This window comes from Diplotaxodon limnothrissa, linkage group LG15, assembly GCF_057381915.1.
Source record: "Diplotaxodon limnothrissa isolate DT_005_m linkage group LG15, D_limnothrissa_male_GT1.1, whole genome shotgun sequence".
Taxonomy (NCBI): Eukaryota; Metazoa; Chordata; class Actinopteri; order Cichliformes; family Cichlidae; genus Diplotaxodon; species Diplotaxodon limnothrissa.
In genome coordinates, this window is record NC_140610.1 from 19,153,038 (window position 1) to 19,171,598 (window position 18,561).

The 18,561-nt window shown below is 37.8% G+C and overlaps 1 protein-coding gene across 5 annotated transcripts in view; it reads left to right on the forward strand.

Annotated features, from left to right (window-relative positions):
* Window positions 1–18,561, forward strand: part of LOC146617401 (DNA (cytosine-5)-methyltransferase 3A-like) — a 95,715-nt gene that overhangs the window by 38,685 nt on the left and 38,469 nt on the right. For 3 of the 5 annotated variants that reach the window (XM_085372340.1, XM_085372341.1, XM_085372342.1), the window contains exons 4-6: window positions 5,571–5,694; window positions 6,012–6,049; window positions 6,155–6,271. The exons of the other annotated variants lie outside the window; for them this stretch is intronic. In XM_085372340.1, coding sequence (XP_085228466.1) covers window positions 5,571–5,694; window positions 6,012–6,049; window positions 6,155–6,271 — 279 coding nt within the window. The remainder of the gene's footprint in view (window positions 1–5,570; window positions 5,695–6,011; window positions 6,050–6,154; window positions 6,272–18,561) is intronic. 5 annotated transcript variants of the gene reach the window in all.

The following is an 18,561-nucleotide window of genomic DNA, read 5'->3' on the forward strand; positions in this document are numbered from 1 at the left end:
ACACAGGAGCTAGCTGGTATGTGCAGTCTCTTAGGATACGACCTGGGATGCCGTCTGGTCCTGCTGCTTTCCTGGTGTTCACTCTCTTGAAGGCTCTCCTTACTTCATGCTTTTTTACTTTATGCTCCCTGTAGTGAGACAAGTCCTCCAAGGTTGGTGTGCACTCAGGTTAAAGTCCCCACCAGGACATACAAATATGAAAAGCACAAATACACAATCACACCGTGGAGTCTGACCAGGAATTGTGTGGATCTCCAGGGTGGAGCTGTCAGTAACTATATAGAGCAGAGATGGGTCAAGAAAGCCTCAATTTCTTCTCTCTCTCTCTCCACTTGTTCTCTTCCATCAAAAGTAACCACACTCTCGCCTGTACACACATAATATTAGAGTAATGGTTTAATGGATGATTAAATTAGCCTTTGTCTTTGTTTCCTTCATCATTTCATTGCTTTGTTTTCCCGCTGGTCAGTATTTTTTTCTAAGTTAAGATAGTATTCCCCCTCCTCCTCCTATTTCCTCCCTCATTTTGATCCCATTTCTTCCTCTCTGCTTCAACCATGTGTGGAGCAGCTGGTGGGTTATTATGCATGTCTGTGTGTTACTGTAGATTAAAGTAGTTTGAAGGACAGTAGGACTACAGAGTTATATTGGAACACTTCCCAACATTTAACGTGCTTCAACGTGAAAATCCCCCTCAGTTTTTTATAAAAAATGAAACTCTCCTTGCACTATAATAACTAGATTCAATCTTAGGTTATGCTAAACTATAATTATTTAAACTGCTTGGCTCTTAGCTCAGTCAGACTATGCATGTCAACCAGACCTTTCGATTCACTTTTGGTGCATGTGGAGTTTCGTTTGGTTTCTTTTGGTGTTTCCGTTTTGCATCCAGACCACAAAAAGGTCACAGATGGATTGCGAACAGATTGTGGTTGGCATGTCTGACAAAAAAGTATCATGACACGTGGTTGGTGGATAAAAATGACAATTTTGGTCACAACATTTAAAATAGCAAGCAAAAGATTGTGTGGTGTTGAGTTCCTATGTGCAGTCATATAAATATGATCAACTCATATAAAAGTAAAAAAATCTGCCAGAAAACACTCAAACTTTACCTGATTATAATGAGTAAGGGAAACAATGTCAGGTACAAAGTGTGGTCATTTTGTTTGTGTTCATTATACCTCTACATCTATCACAGATATCCTAAAAAGTGCCATAAATTAATGGCACTAATGCATTTTTGTGTCACCTGACTGTGAGGAAGAATTAAGAATTAAAAGAGATAAAGGACACATTTTGGGGAAATATATATTAAAAGTGAAACCTATATACAGCAGTGCAGATGTGAAAGATAATAAATAGATAAATAAATAAGTAGATAGACCAGCTTGTGAGTTGTACATGGACAGTAGTGGAAATGACCAACGGTAGCAGGTATGACAGTAATGCAAATGGTTGCAGTAAAGTGCCAAAGACGGTCAACAGCATTTAAGACGTGAATGTAACTTGTGAGAGTGTGTTACAGTACAGGGGTATGAGCTTAAATTATTGAAAAACAAAGCCTACACTTAAAAAAAACAACAACAACCCAAGAACATGCACAGTTGTGTAAAACAATGTTTTCAGAGGATTCTTGACTTATACTTGATTAAAAAAACTATGTACGCCCCCATGATTATAGAACCACCTTTAGCAGCAACAAATTAAGTCATTATTTTCAGTATGACTTTATCAGTCTACTTTATCTGCTGTGGAGGAATTTTGGCCCGCGTGTCTTTGCTATGTTGCTTTATTTTATTGAGGTTTGCAGGCATTCGCCTATGCACAGCTCTCTTAAGATCCTGCCATAAGATTCAGCCATTCTGTGTAGATTTGCTACTTTGTTCTGTTGTATCACCCAATTGCAAACTCAGTAAATATGGTCACATTAATTTGTTTAAAGTTACTGTATAAAATGTGATTTAAGAAATTGTAGCTAGGCTTTTAAGCAGTATTACATTCTTTCCATGCAAAAGCTCTGTGTATATGCGGCTTCTGATTAGTAATTGGACACTTAATTAATTTGTTGTCAATGAAAACAGAGTATATTGACTGCTACAGATGACTTCTTAGGAGATAAGCCTTTTTTTAATGTCTTCATTTATTAATGTATATTTTAATTTTCAAATAATGAACATGCACCTGTATGAAGATTCAAATAGCGTTAATAGAGTTTTTGAATCTTTCCAACTTTACTGAAATTGCAATTCTGTGATCCATACTAGAATAATTATATATATGGTTCAACCCACATTTACTGATTCCTTTTCATTTCAATGCCTATTTTGCAGCTAATTCATTACGCATCAAACTTAAGGCTGGACAGAATTTGTTTCTAGAGCATCGTACTGAAAAAAAAAAAGCCATACAATCGATAGCTGCACTCATCTCCACTTATAGGTTGCAATGAAAACACTGCTAACATGAAAAATGATAGACATACACTTAAAACACTGAAATTTGTCTTTAGTTATGTAAAGCAGTACAGGCTTGCCTTGGGATTCCTGAGCACTGATTTCTGGGAGGTTATTTTGTTTTGCTTTTTGCACACTCAGGGTCAGATGGAGAAGGTCGTGGGGTAGTTATAGCCCTCAGGTTGTATATTCCCAGTGTGTGAGGACTCCCTTTCAATCTGGTTGCCAAGCTGTGTTGGTATTAAATGTGTATATTGACTGTATCTTATGATCTGGCAGCTAGGATAACACAAACTATGGATGTATGTATTGCAATTTTTCACAACAGGAGGGTGCGGGACTTAAAAACATAAAAATATTGGGGAAATCTGGGTGGTGTGCTTTGATGTGACTTGTGCATAGTTTTGACATTTCTCCTCTTAATTGCTCAATTTAAGCAAAAATACCTGCAGTACACATTTCCAGGGTTTTTACTGGCTCGGATTGGGCCTTTTTGTAGGGTTGGGGGATGCACATAAGCGCAACTGGTCTGCATATAACTAAGTTTAATTAGTCTTATCAGAAGTCTGTACATTTTTTTTTATTTCTGGCCATTTGATAAGCAAAATTGTACTTTCAAATCATAATGAAAAATCCTACTGTTTCTTTGGTAGATTCTATAATTTTTATATACAGGAAAAACACAGATTTCTACAAAAGGTATTTGCCTATTTTCACATCTTACACTTCAACAATACATGCAGCTACTTCGGCTGTACATCTGTAAAACATAAACACAGCTGGCATGTATTAATTTGCTGTAGTGTGATTGCTTATTCTATTATTTTGGTGCACCATTGTTTTATTGTTTGTTACATCCTGTTCTCTGCTCAGCCTATTCTTGGGTGTAATCAAACGTTTCATCCAACTAAAAGCTGCCCTTAGCTGGATTGCTGCAATGTATACACAGTCAGTTTAAAGTTTGTCAGCTGTAGAGTAAAGTCAGGTACTTTCCAGGCTGTCTGTCAGTCAAGATCAAGGCGACGATAGATTCGGAGAGAAGAGGAAGTGCAAAGAGAAGTTGTTTGAAAAGGTGAAAGTTCCACTGTGCTAAAAATAGCTTGCTTTTCGATGCATTTATGCCTGCTTGCAGCGCATTTGTGGCCTTTTTCTTCACTATAAACTATCATATAAATATCAGCACATCTTTAAAGCTGCATTAAGCAATATCCACCTATTGCTTTTCAATCAGGTCGTAGGATTGGTTCAGTGAAGCTTAACCAGTGCACCTGCTCTTGCAAAAGGAAGTGTATAACCAGCTGACTCAAGCCGGCTTTACACTTTCTGTGTAGCGCTAAATGACGGAGAGGCGAAGTAGCTGAAGAACGGCGAGCACTTATAGCAACCCAAAGACATCCAGATACTTTTCTCAAGAGTCTGTGGACCAAACCAGGGCTGAAATGAATTTGCATTCAACATGTGGCCAAAAAGATGACTGCAAACCCAGATTCCTCTGTTTCTGCTGAATGTGTAAGTAGTCAGTTGTTTGCTTAAAAGTTAGGAGCTGGTTTAGTGTTTTCTTTATTGTTTAATGCAGCTTTAATTTCATATTTGGGTTAAAATGATAAATGTTAAAGGCCACGTGCTCACATCAAGGGCACGTCATGGTTCACAGGATAGACAATGGTGTGCTAACTTTTTTTTAATTTAATTTAATTTTTTATCATTTTCAGCTTGTTTAATTCATACCACGTGTTTTGTTCACATCTTTTTAATTCATTTTAGCTAATGTATTATTATCAGTAGATATCCACAATTTTTAATATGCTTTTTATAGTAATACACAAATGTATTATTTCAAATAGCAAGTTTCACACTAAAGTCAACCACTTGGACCAAAGTGGTTGACTTTAGTGGATTGGCTTGATTTATGTAGTGTGAGTTTGATGTGTTTGTTGTAATTAATTAAGTCTATTAAACACTATATTTATGAATAGTTCTCCCTTTAGCATTTGATTTAATTTTAATAAGTGCTGACGAAGTATTATGAGTAATCTTTAAAGCATTTTTTTTACTTTTATAACTCTAGTTTTGATTCTAACTCTGTAAACAAATATAAAGTGCTACCCTGTCACTATATGGAGTCTGGAGACCCTGCTTGATCCCACATTAAGTCTAAGAACCTGGTGGTCTATAAATGTAGATAACTCTTTACTGTTATTTTACAAAAGGGCAACAGCATACATTTAAAGCAAAATAGTACATTTTAGCTATTATGTATGCTGTAAGGCCATCAGAAATGTAACTTTGGATTACAACCTTGTTTCTGTTTGACTGCAAGTGTTAAAAGTGTGTGCTGGAGTATTTTAATGTGTCCCAAGGCCCTTTTAGTCACCTTTTTGCGTTATCTGACTTTTACAGGCCGCCTCAGCCGCTCATTACAGCTTTTGCATGCCTGTTAGCGTAAGCTAGAGTTAGCGTAGCATTTGAGTTTGATATTCACCTCTGGCTCTGCACTTTTTAACCAACGATCTATAAAATCTTTTAGCAGCACACAAACACACACATATTAAAAAAAAAACCCTGCTGTGTCCCCTGGTTTAGCATTATTAAAGCTGGTCAGCTAATGGATTAGCCCCTGAACTAGAGGCAGAAGATTGTTTGAGTTCATAATTCACGAGTATTGCCATATTGATATTTTGCAGTGTAAATTCATTTTAAATTTGTGCTTAATATTAGGCATGCATCTGTAAATATATATACATTTAAACTTGTAGGAGCAGTTAGGATTATTTAGCACTGTTATTCACATCAGTACAGATACCCCCCCCCCCCCCCATTGTCACCTCAAAGGTGTGTGTGTGTTTGTGTGTGTTTTAATGGTACCTGGGGGTGTTTATTACAGTGATCCTGTGCAGACGCCCTCTGTAGACTAATATGTGTGTGCAGTTTTGAAGTAGCTCTTTGACTGTGTGTTTTTAGGCATTTGTTTTATGTGTGGGTATAGAGCTTGCACGTGTGTGTGTGTGTGTGTGTGTGTGTATGATTATTATGTCTGTGGAACCCTTTGATGGGTGTAGACGAGGGCGTTCAACAGTTTTCTCATACCTAGACTGTGCACTGTGTGTTTCCCAGGAAATGGCAACCTCTGACCCCTGTGCAAACGCCCCCCCAACTCCGCCTGAGGAGCCGGCGCCTTCACCCTCCCCTCGCAAGAAGCGCGGGCGTCGGAAACAAGAGCCAGCGGAGAGGAATAAGGGTACAGCTTTAATGCTCTTTGCCCATATATGATTATTACCTTAGATTGAACAGCATTCGGAAAAGTTCTGCTAATTTTCTTTCAGTATAAAAACTTTAAACAGTTTATTTACAACAACAAATGTTATCTTTTGTGTAATTCATTTATCTAAAACTTTACCTTTCAAAGAACTTCCATGTTGCAGCTTTTAAGGGAATGGTAATTGTACATAAGTACACTGGGGCAAAGTGATGAAAACCACGTCTTTACATCCTCATTAAATCTCTCGTTAAACCTGTACAAATGAGCCATTTCCTGTAACTTTTTTTCCCCTGCAGACGAGCCAGATGACAGAAACTGCGACTCCCCCAGAGAGGTGAGAAAACAAGTGTCTGCAGCAATTTTGCATGTTTTCTACATGGTTAAATCAATCACTCTCATGGTATACGCAATATATAACAAGCTTTTTGTGTACATGCAGGGAGAGACTGGAAGGCTGCGGAGAAGGCCAGTCCCCAGAGTAACTTTTCAGGCTGGAGATCCATACTATATCAGCAGGAGACAGAGAGAAGAATGGCTCAGCCGCTGGAAGATGGAGGTGAGCAACGGAAAAGCTCGTATTTACACTGATATACGTTTATTTAGGAGCCCAGTTAGAGCAAATATGCTCCTTAAATATTTTTGATGGAACTTCTTGTCCTATATATTGTAAAAGTTTTACAGGTGGACCAAGAAGATTTATAAACTTTTGAACTGGTTTTATAGATGTGGGATGCCCTTTTAAAGCAACCAAACTACAGTGGAAATTAGCTGTGGTTCGCTTTGTGCGATGCTGAGTAATCCAGAGAAAGAGGGAAATCCCCTTTAGATATTAAATCAACCTTGACAGAACTGCGTGCTGAGTAATATTGCTCTGAGTGTTGTCACGATTTACAGTCTCACTTTATATGTTGGGGATATGAACTCCATGTGTTCTGTGTCTGTTTAACTTTTACAACCCCAATTCCCAAAAAGTTGGGATGCTGGGTAAAATGTAAATATTATGATTTTCAAATCTCATAAACCTATATTGTATTTACAGTAGAACATAGAAAACATATCAAAGTCATTTTGAATTTGATTGCAGTAACACGTCTCAAAAAAATTAAGCCAAGGCCCGTGTAGCATCCCCTCTTCTTTTAACAGCAGTCCATAAACATCTGGGACTGAAGAGACCAGCTGCTAGACTATTTGAAAGGAATGTTGTCTCATATAGGATTCTAGCTGCTCAACAGTCCTCTGGCTTCTTTATTGTATTTTTTCATTTCATGATATGCCAGATGTCTCCAGCTGGTTAAAGGTCTGGACTACAGGCAGACAGTTCAGCACTCTTTGAGAAACTAAGCCATGCTGTTGTAGCTGCAATATGTGGTATAGCATTGTCTTGCTGAAGCATCCAAAGCCTTTCTGAAAAAAGTCTTTGGATGGGAGCATTTGTTGCTCTAAAACCTGTATATGTTTTTCTGCACTGATGCTGCCTTTCTGGATGTTCTTCTCCCATCGTATCGTATCGTATCGTACCGTACCGTACCGTATCGTATCGTACCGTATCGTATTGTATCGTATCGCATCGTATCGTATCATCAGAAATGCAGAATTTTGAACTGATTGCTAAAAATAAGCTGGATGCTTCCTCTCCTTTTTAGTCTGGCGGTTCCAGTGTCCATAATTACCAATAAGAATTTCAAATTTGACCACAGAACAGTTTCCCACTTCATCTCAGTATATTCTAGATGAACTTTGGCTCAGAGAAGATGCCATTGTTTCTGAATCATGTTCACACATAGCATCTTCTTCATGTGATAGAGATGTAATATGAATTTCTGGATGGCACGGTTCCTGAGCTCATGCAGTGATTTCCATGATACAATCAAACCCGTTTTAATGCAATGTGGCCTCAGGGCTCAGCTTTGTACCTCGTGCACATAGATCGCTCCAAGTTGCTGAATCTTTTGATGATTTGATGATAAGATGCTCTTTTTTATATACAATCATATTACTGATAATTAGCCTATTTAATTCAACATGTTCCTGTAGCTGTTTCTTTTTAGTACCTCTGACTTTTCATCCTTTTTTTTTGCTCTGTTTCAGCTTTTGAGATATGTTGCAGCCATCTAATTCAAAATGAGCTAAATTCTTTTCAAAAGATAGTAGAGTGTTATAAAGTGTTTAATATTTGGTATGTTTTCTATGTTCTACTATGAATAAAATATGGGTTTATGAGAATTGCAGATCGTATGAATTCTGCCTTTATTTACATTTTGCACAGCGTTCCAATTGATTTTGGAATTGGGGCTTTATTTTACTCAAATAAAAATGAGAGAAAAGTCCAAAGATTTCCTGTGACTGTTTTTTTTTTCATTACGGCAAGGATTCCTTTAGCTGACTTCACCCACATGGCACACTCTGACATCCTTTACCTTCTCTTACACATCTTTTGCTGTTACTGATGCTGCCTACACCTGGCATCCACCTGTAGGCTCTTTCACTGCCATATGTTTCATTGAGGGGGACGTTATTAATGCTTCCTTGAGGGGAGCATCAAGGTCAGAGGTTAGATTCAAATCATAAATGTACATGTGTTATGCACCAGACGGTGAAGAATAAGAATCGGTTGGGACTTCTGGTAAAAACTGCTAGCAAAATTTCAGGGCGCTGGCAAGATGGACTTTTGGCCATTTACAATAGAAATGTGCTTAGAAAGGCTCATTCTATTATTAATTTTGTGAACCATCCACTTCACAGTGAGTTTGAGTTGTTGCCTTCCGGCCGCCATTTTAGAGTACCTCCGAGGAGGACTAAAAGACTCCAGGTCTCTTTTATCCCTACTGCGTCTTGTCTCCTTAATGGCAAATAATTGTCCTTGAATTTTCTATCATTATTATTGTTATTATTGTTTTATAGTATTGTTCTGTTTGTTCTTATCCTCCTGCTGCTAAACTAATTTCCCCTTGTGGGACAATAAAGAAATTGAATTGAATTGAATTATTTGGGTAACCTGAGATATAAAACAAGAATTCAGGGTATCTGCAGGTCTGAAAGGTCTTAAAAATGTCAATCTTCAAACACTACAAGTTTCTAGAAAGTCTTAAATTTTCTGCAGCTCCCTGTTTTTTGGTTTTTTGATTTCAGCCAAACCTTTCTTTGGACCTGAGGGCAAAAACTGCACCTAATAGTCATAGACAGCCAGATGTTAGTGGTCTAGTCCGACATTCACTCACAAAGCCAGAAATATTGATTATATTAGAATAGAATAGAATAGAATAGAATAGAATAGAATAGAATAGAATAGAATTCAACTTTATTGTCATTGCACATGCACAGGTGCAGGGCAACGAAATGCAGTTTGCATCCATCCAGAAGTGCTTTAGTGATATAGATATATTACAATATAGCAATAATATAGATATGTAAGTATATTACAGAAATGGGTCTATTATGGTATGTTATAATGTACACGGTATGAAGTATGTTGTGAATATTCTATAACTATAGGTATGTACAGGCTGTAGTGAGTACAAGCTATGTACAGGATATGAACAGGATATAAATATGAAAAACTATACAGAATATGAAATAAATAACTTTACAGAAATCTGAGATATACAGTTATACAGAAATGGGAACTATTTATTATTATTGTGATAAAAGCAAATCCACATGTTTTGGGGCGTGTTTGGGGTTTCTTTGTGGCCTTTCATGATCAACACCATGTGACTGACGGTTTACTTCATTATACAATCCTTGTGATTGGACAGCACACAACAGACACTCCAAAGACACAGACTGCAATTACCTGACTTCCATTATTTCAGTAAAAACAATGCTTTTATGCCATTTCCGTTTATACTGGGGGGCCTGCTTGTTAGTACCGCCAAACCTATCACTTCTCAGACACCCAGTGTCACCATTAAAAACCTGTGGTGCAGACACATCAGAATTCAGTGGGGTAAGAAATTATCTCCAGAATCAGAAGTCATGAGTCTGACTCTTCCTTGTGGCTGGTTATTTATTCACAAATGTCATTTTCATCTCTCAAGCAAAAGTGTTTTGTTTCTATCATTTTGTTCAAATTAGTAAAATTGTAAGACAAAACCTCCTGTGTCCAAATCAAGCCACACAGGCCAAATCTGGCCTTCTGGAATTTTAATCCAGCCCACATATCACTCTAGGTTCTTGATCAATTTCAGCTTTTCTAGTTGTAGTTGCAGTCTGCACAGCAGCATGCGCCCCATCCAAACTAAACAGAGAAGTACACACCTGCAAGTAAAACTAACAAAAGGCTCAGCCTGATAGGGATCAAATGGTTTGAGATCTTCTACTTCTCCTGACTAAATGTTTTAAAGCCTAATTCATGGACTGGTTAAGTGTTACATATTGAACAAAAGGTTGTGTGCAGCATACAAGTTCAAATAGTAGCTAACTGTTCAATTAAATTGGCTACACTTGGCTTTAAAATGCACCTTGATCAGTCAGATTAGTGCCATAAGTGTAAATGTTGCGATTCAGTCACTGGTGGTCTGGGATACATTTGGCCTCACACATTTTACTGTGTAAAAGCAAAAGTTTTCCAATGTGTCCCCAGCAAAAACATAACAGGAAAATATTTTATCAATAAGGGACTTTATTTGGTCCTTTTTGCAAATTGCAAGTGTGTGTCATTCCAGTCTAAACAGTTGGAAAAGCCTTCTTGAAACGTTTTAGGGTTTTTTTGTGCCAACGCTTCCGGAACAAATCTGGTGCTTTATTGGCAACAGATGGCTGTGTGAGGCTTTCTGCCTTTCTAGAGGAGGTGAGGTAGACAGTAATGATTTCTGAACACCTTGGATGCACATGGTAGACACTGGTATCAATACCAGTGGCCCTCAGCTGTCCTCTCATGATCTGATTGGCCAAGGTGTGTGTGTGTGTATTTATATTGAAGTTTTGTGTTCTTTTAGGTTAGTTTAGTTTTGTTTGTGTTCTTTGTAGAGGTTCTTGTCCAGCTACATTAACTGAGATTACACCTGCAACTGCTAGCAAGTATGAGAAATGGATCTTTGTAAATTCACTTACCTCCAAATAATTGTTTAGTTTTTTTTTCAGCCAAAACCTTTCAGCCAGCTTGACACTTAAAATTGTATAAAAATGTCTTTAAAATCATAATGTTACACAAACCCTGCACAGTATTTAAATAATACTGTAAGAATAACAATAATTAGCTTATTACATTCAACTGAGCTTTGATTGGAACAAGTGTTGTCTGAGAGCTCTTTACTGTGATTTGCTTTTATTCTGCCTCGTTTGTCCAGTGTTAGCAATTTCTTATACTTGTTGGAACTTGTCGTAAGTGTGGGGTGGACATTTGTCTGTTTTGGGTCAAAACACTGACATCTGGAAAGATTTTTTTCTTGTCAGCATTCAGTGTGTCATTATGTTATTTAACTTGACCTCTTTGGGCTTTCTGTTCGGCCTTCATCACTTTACTGTGTTTGCAGTCACCCTGCTCTGCTCTGCAGAGTTTGTTTGTTTACACTGGAGGGGAGTGGACTTCCCCTCCACGACTTGGCTTGTGGAAGATGACCTGTTTCCTTTCAGTATTACAAGCTTTTTGCAGCAGCATTTACCCAACAGTTGACACAGTGAAAGTGAAAATAGCATCTTTTCCTTTCCCGTAGACTCACATGCACTGTTTGTCCACCAAAGATAGTTGGTTGACATTGGTCTGAAGTGTACCAGTAGTGCAATTTAGATGTAATAAACATTTGTGTGAAACAGTGTCTTTTTTTTCCTCCTGTGTAGCCTTGCAGCCCCATCACATTTTCTTTCAATGAACCCTTCCTGTAGGCTTAAAAAGTTGAAAGTGACTGGTGAGTCCATGGATATTTGTGATCTGTTGAAGTTTAAGCTTTCCATACAATCCACGTAGACATTATATTATATTATATTATATTATATTATATTATATTATATTATATTATAAGAGAGAAGTGTTTTCTTTAAAGATCCTGAGTACTTGTAAACAGCTGTACTCTTGATGTCCCACCCATTTGTCCTTTACTTTTAAATATACGTCTCGATTTTTCTCCTCTTTTTACAACATTATCACATCCTCTATAACTTTCCCTGAAATCTTGGGACATTTAAAACAGGAGTTTATTTTAAAAACTCAGCCTGGTGTGTGTATGACTTTAAATATCTTACTAAATTTATTTGGTACATTTTTATGTGGTGTCAAATATATTTTTATATCCAAGTCGTCATTTCTATTTATAATTAGCACTGTATAGTCAACTGCCAAAGTAGGCTTGCTGCGACAGATGGTGCATCAGCATCCAGATTTCCTGCTTATTATGGAAACAAAACAACGGTATTCAAAAACGGTATTTAGAAAACTTTAATTTTAGGAAGATGTTCTCAACAACATAACAATAAGTTGTTCTTAGATTGTTCTTATTCTTTGATGTGTCCTTGCACTCATTATTTAATCTGTTTCCTTCTAAAATCATCATTTTGGTTCAGTGTTGCAGCTCTCTTCTACTCGTTCGTCTTCCAGCTGCAGCTACAGCTGCTTGGAGCACAGAAACCTGCTGAAAACAGGTGCAGCTTGGTGCTTGCAAGGCAGACAGTAAGCAGGTGGACAAAGTGAGTCACTAGGAGGTGAATTTGGAGAAATATGTAGTAAAGAGAGAAACAAATGATCCCCTTTGGAACTTGTGATCAAAATAGAGCTTAAAGAGAGGGAATTTTAGACTTACCCACCAAGTACCTTCATAACTGAGACATAAGTGACCAGTTGGTAGTTTAACCTGCAGGTTTGACCCAGCATTTGTGAAATGCTTTGAGAGTAGTTGACTGAGGTCATAGTTATAGTAGTAAGCACATAGTAATTCAAGGAAAATGCTTGGCTGGTTAACTGTGCTGTAACCACGAGCAAGGCATATAGTGTGTGAAGATGACCTTAAAGTGAAAAAAGAGAATGAGTGAAAGAGACAGGAAGTGTGTATGTGTGTGGTCGTGAAAAGGAGAGAGAGAAAGTCATTAAGGCTTATTGACACACACAAGGACATGAGCGAGCGCGTGAGAAAAAAGCAACAGCGTTTGGAAGGAAGAAAGCGAGAGTGAGCAGAAACCACACGTGGTTGCATTTCCCTCGTGTTTGAACTTGTTCTGCTGTGCAGTCAGTTTTTGATGGACACAAACTTTGAAGCCTGTGAGACGTGACATGAGATCGCTTGAAAAGAGCAAAAAGAGCTTTAAATTACTTCATAAACTATAAATCAGCTCTGCACTGGTGAAAATGACGATTATGATTTCAAAAAAAACCTTTCTGCTTAACTGGAGCATTATGTAAACACATACAGAGTCTAGTTGGTCTAACTGATGCCAGCTTGTCTTCAATCTGCAAACTGTTGCATGTGCATGTGACAGATGGAGAGAGAGAAAGAGAGGTAGAGTATGCCTGGCTTCCTGTCAACACTATCCTCTCACTTACTGAGTCATTAGCAGCTCTCCAAAGCTATGTTTGTATTACATGAGTCTAGTGGGACTAATAGGAAAGCTCTTTAAACTTTAATTTATCCAAAGGTGGCCTATCATGTTATCAATATCTGCTGAACTGTTGTACAGGTCACTTCTAAAGAGGTGATTTTTAATTTTAATGAGACATGGATAATTAGACGATAGCATAAAAATACTCATTTCCAGCACAGGCTCATTTTAAAGTCTCAACATTGGCATTTTGGCTATTGCTATAGTGTTTTTGTTTTGGAGCCAGAATACTTGGACCAGAGGGTCCAAATACTGTATGATTAACAAGATACATCGATAAACTGTATAAACACAATGCACAGGTACAAATAACTGCTAATTAATCCAGACTAAGAAAAATAAAAGCGTAAATGCTAAAAGCAGAAACCTGGACAGTCTTTACGACACCAAAAAATTATTATTGACATAATTTTTTTTCATTAAAAAGTGACAGAAATGCTGAAAGACTCTTAACTAGTGGAGCTGAAGCTGACTGACTGACACCTGTCAATCAAAGCACACATGCCACTAACTGTAAGCCTTAGTAGTCTCCTAATCAGTGAATAATTAAAAATTAACTATTCACAGAGACAAAAACTTCTTTGTATCAGTCTGTAAACATACTTCTTAGTGCTTTAAATTTATGCATTTTAACATTGGAGTCTATGGGGATTGACTTAAAAACAAAATGCCTAAAACTGATCATTTAGAGCATAGGTGTCAAACTCTGGCCCGCGGGCCAAATTTGGCCCGCAGCCTAATTACATTTGGCCCGCGAAGCCATACCAAATTACTATTGGAGCAGGCCTACTGGTATTATACAGCTAATATATATATTGTTTAGTATTAAGCTTTGCTTGTTCCATATTCAGTTTTTCAGCAAAACTTGTTTGAGTCCATAAGAAAAGATTCATTCTTATATTTAAAGGAAGATTTGTTTTTTCAATAAATATTAACGTTAGCCCGCGACTTTGTTCCAGTTTTGAATTTTGGCCCACTGTGTATTTGAGTTTGACACCCCTGATTTAGAGCATCTGAAGCTGAGTTTTTAGCTCACATGGATTACTGGTATATATACTGACCTCATTATATTAACCTTTCATGTCATGTTTTATGTGACCATCCACCATGGTAACAGTACAAATATATATGTTACAAAAAAATATGCAAGTGTCTACATTAAAACAAAAAAGACAAATGAAAGAAAGGAGGCAAAGTTAAAAGTAAATGGAAAGAAAAAAGCAGAGGGAAAACAGAAATGAAGGAAGAAGGGCAAAGGTCAGATCCCTTTTTTCCTTTAAAGAAAATGGACAAAATTTGTCTTAAAAGAATACTTCAGGGAAAGTACCAAAGTGTTCTAAAAGAGGCTATTAAGTCAAATATTAAATTGACAATAGTGATAGACTGATATGTCAGCAGCAGTTTATTGTTGTACCTGCTGATGTGCAATTAGCACTTCATACACCACTGGCAGTTTAGTCCAGCGGTTCTCAACTGATGGGGCTGTTGAAAACATCACGACATGATGGTAATGCTCCACACATTTCTCTAATTATTGAGTCAAGTAATTATTATCAGATAAGGAAATATGAGAAGCAATTCTAAGCTACAGCTCACATGAATCTGCAACAATATTTAGTTCCAACTTTAGTGCGCAATGTTTATAATGTAGACTGGAAACGTGTGAGTCAAAGTGTAATAATGATAAACAGAATACGAAAATGCCTGAAAAGGTAAAACGGGAATGCTACAGAATGAAAAAACAAGTTGTCGAAGGAAAAAAAAGAGAATTGGCAGGAAAATGAATCCTGTAAAGAGTTTTAACTGAGATGTAAAGCAGAGAAAGATGGATATGGAGTGAAAGAAGGGAAAGAAAAGCAGTGAAAGTGTACGTGTGTGTGTATATTTGACAGAAGGGGAGAGGGGGTGAAATCAGTGCTGGAGACAGAGGTTAACCAGTTCCAGGTTCCTGTATGCACGTGTGTGTGAATTTGCTCTGTTAGTCATTTGAACTGCAGCCAGCTGTTAACACCCTCATCAATATCCCATTTCGCTGTTGTCTGGAGGAAAGCCTTTAACTCTGCAGAGTCGCTTTCTTTTCTTGGACCAATAAAATTACAGTGGCATCTTTTCATTTATTATGCATCGTTTTCCCATCTTTAACAATCTACACCTTCAATCGCAGCCTTGTTTTAGCCTCCCACCTTTATTTGTAGTGTGCAGCACTTTCCTGAACAAGATATGATCAATCGTCACAAACAAGTCACACACTACAATCCACAGCATTTTAAAAACATCATTTTCTTTAGCTAGCAGTTACTTGACCTCCACCATCAAGATTTATACAGCTTGCAGTGATTTTTTTTGGCCTTACTGATTCATATGCCAATGCTAAATCAATACCTATTTAGTCTGTGACTTTATTATTTCCCAGTGCCCAACACGGACTCATCTAAATGCTCAATTTGTTTGAACAACAGAAACTTAACAGAAGCATAAAATCTAACATTGTGGCTGATGGCATTTCCTTCAATTTTGCTAGAAAAAGTAATAAAACAAAAAATATTAGTTTAAATTTCTTTTTCTATCAATATACCCCTCAATTGCTGCACCAGATGTTTGCATTACAGCTTGCATTCAGCATATTTTAGACTCCCTATGTGTAAACGCTTTTTGAGTATATTCACAGCTGTGTAAATTTTCCGTGACGTGGGGGGGCAAGGTCACATTCCACAACTTACATGATAAACAGTACACATATACAGTAGTGTGGAGGATTGATAAAAACAACAAGAAGTGAATCAATTAATCACTTAATCCTCGTCCAAGATTTGTCTGTCACTTCTCACTTTATCGCTTAACCATTGGTAACTAACTCATGGACATTCCAGGCAAGTTACCCCTGAATTTACCACCCCTGTATGTCAGCTAAAAAGCAATCTTTGCTGTCAATGGCAGTCAGTTCACTGACTTTGTGTTGCTAACTATTATTTCACATATCATTGCTACCTTAAACTTGTAGTCTTTCTAATGGCCTGTAGGGGGAGACTCCTGTGGTTGCCGAAAAACACAAATTGTCTAGGTCAGAGATGTTAAATTGATTTTACATCAAGGGCCACATACCGCACAGATCTGTTAAGTAATTTGGTGTAGTATAAATAACCATGGAGTCTTTATCAATAGGAAAAGCTCTATAACTTATTAAAACAAGGTTAAAAGTCCAAAAATATATGGCCTTCTTTACATTTTCCAAAGCCATCTAGCGGGCCAGATTGGAGTCTCTGCTGTGCCGATTCTGGTCCCCAGGCCTTATGTTTGACATCCTGGGTCTAGGTTATGAGAAAACATATACCTGATGAGTTTGTGGTTACAGTTAGTAGTTTTGATGGTTAGTCAATATAATGTGACATTAATGTTTTTTGTCCTGTCTTCCTCCCCGCACCCCCATCCGGTCATGCCAGATAACTGCCTCTTCCTGAGCCTGGTTCTATTTTAGGTTTCTTCCTGTTAAAGGGGAGTTTTTCCTTCCCACTGTCGCCAAAGTGTCTGCTTATAGAGGGTCATCTGATTATTGCCATTTTCTCAAGTTTTTTACCTTAAAATATAAAGTGCCTTGAGGCAACTGTAAATTATGGCTGTTGTCCATCTCCAGAAGGGGGATAAAAGATTGTAGGCTTTACAGTTGCATCCACACCTCTCTTGCCACTTTAGGTTTCAAAACACCAAGATGACAATGATGCAAATGTTTAGCTCAAGGCATCATTTTGTGACATCACCAACCATCACAGTGACATCGCGGTGGCTATGTCCATCTTTTATGTCTTTGGCCTTAGCTCTGTAGAGTAGTGTATGCAAACATATGAGGTCCCACGAATTCCCAGAATTCATTTTATAGAAGTTATGTTAGCTTTGCTTTATTTACCTTCGTCTAACTCCCTCTGTGTCAATGTATGGCTGCATTAATGTGTACATTTGTGTGTGCATATGCGAGGTGCTGACCCTAACACATCCCACAGCCTTGTCAGCTCTGCGGCTTACCTAACCTTTGACCTTAGCCTGCGTACACACACACACACACACACACACACACACACACACACACACACACTAAGCTGAGTGTGTGTGTGTGTGTCTGTGTGTCATTATCTCACTTATAGCCCTGGGGCCGCCAGACATAACTCCACACCACCAATCTGTGTGTGTGTGTTGTTCACCTAAACATCTGTTAGGTGAAGGAGCCAGTAAATCACACACTTCACTGGCAGCCAATCAGAGGGAGATGGTAAAGAAGGCTTGAGGGTGAGTGTAGCCCAGGAGACACACAGAAGAGAAAGAGGAGGAGGTAGAGAAGGTTAGAGAGAAGGAGAGACAGACGAAGAAAATGACAGAGAGGAAGAGAGCCAGGGAGGAAGGGTTGCAGTTGCAGAGCTACCATACCTGGCCTGTAAGTGATTTAATTTTTTTCTCTTTCTTGTGTGCACGTGTTGCAAGTGTGTGAAGATATGTGACCCTAAGTTCAAGCTTTTCTTTCTTTTAAAACAAAATGTGAGACAAACTATCGCCAAGTTATTTCAACACGACTTTGCTTGGCAGGCTAAAGTAAAATGATGTTTAACTTAGCTTTTTTCATGCTTTCTGCTGGATTTAGACCAAGTGGAGGGAGTAGAACATCTCACAGACTGTTTGAACTGACTTAGTGGGGGTCATTTTTGTTTACTTGTTGGTTTTGGAGGGAAAGAGCTTTAGAGCTTCTCAGTCCCTTCTACTGAATTAACCCTTCAGTTCCCACTTCTTGTTTGGTCTGCTTAAAGCAACATGCACATAATATTTTAAGACTTATCATTGAGTCATACATATACTGCTTTCATTTGGCTTGTGATAAAACAGCCTTTCCTTTCCATGCAAGAGGAAAAACAAAAATACTTTGCTTTTTCCCTCTTGAGACCTTTCCAATTTTCTCGTGTGCCACCTATGTAATTATCTAAAGTTTGGAAGCCATTAATGCAAAGAGAACTAAGGTACACAAGTTAAATTCAAACAATTATTTTTCTTTTTTTTTTAGAAAAATCTTCTTTGACAATCTTGCCTCTGCTTGACAACCTCCTATGCCAACCTTTCTTGGTTATTGTTTGGACATCAACTGTCATCGCAGAAAACTTCATTTCTGCTTCAGAGATTTTGAAAACGACCACAAAGCTTGGACTCCTTTTCATAATGCTAGCTCTTTGTAGAGGTCTTGTACAACTGTAGTTCCCTGAGGGTGGAACAGTGTGTGATACTTTGGAAACGAACACCAAAATATGACGCTGTAAAGTTTGGTGTATTTAGGTTGTGTCCAAA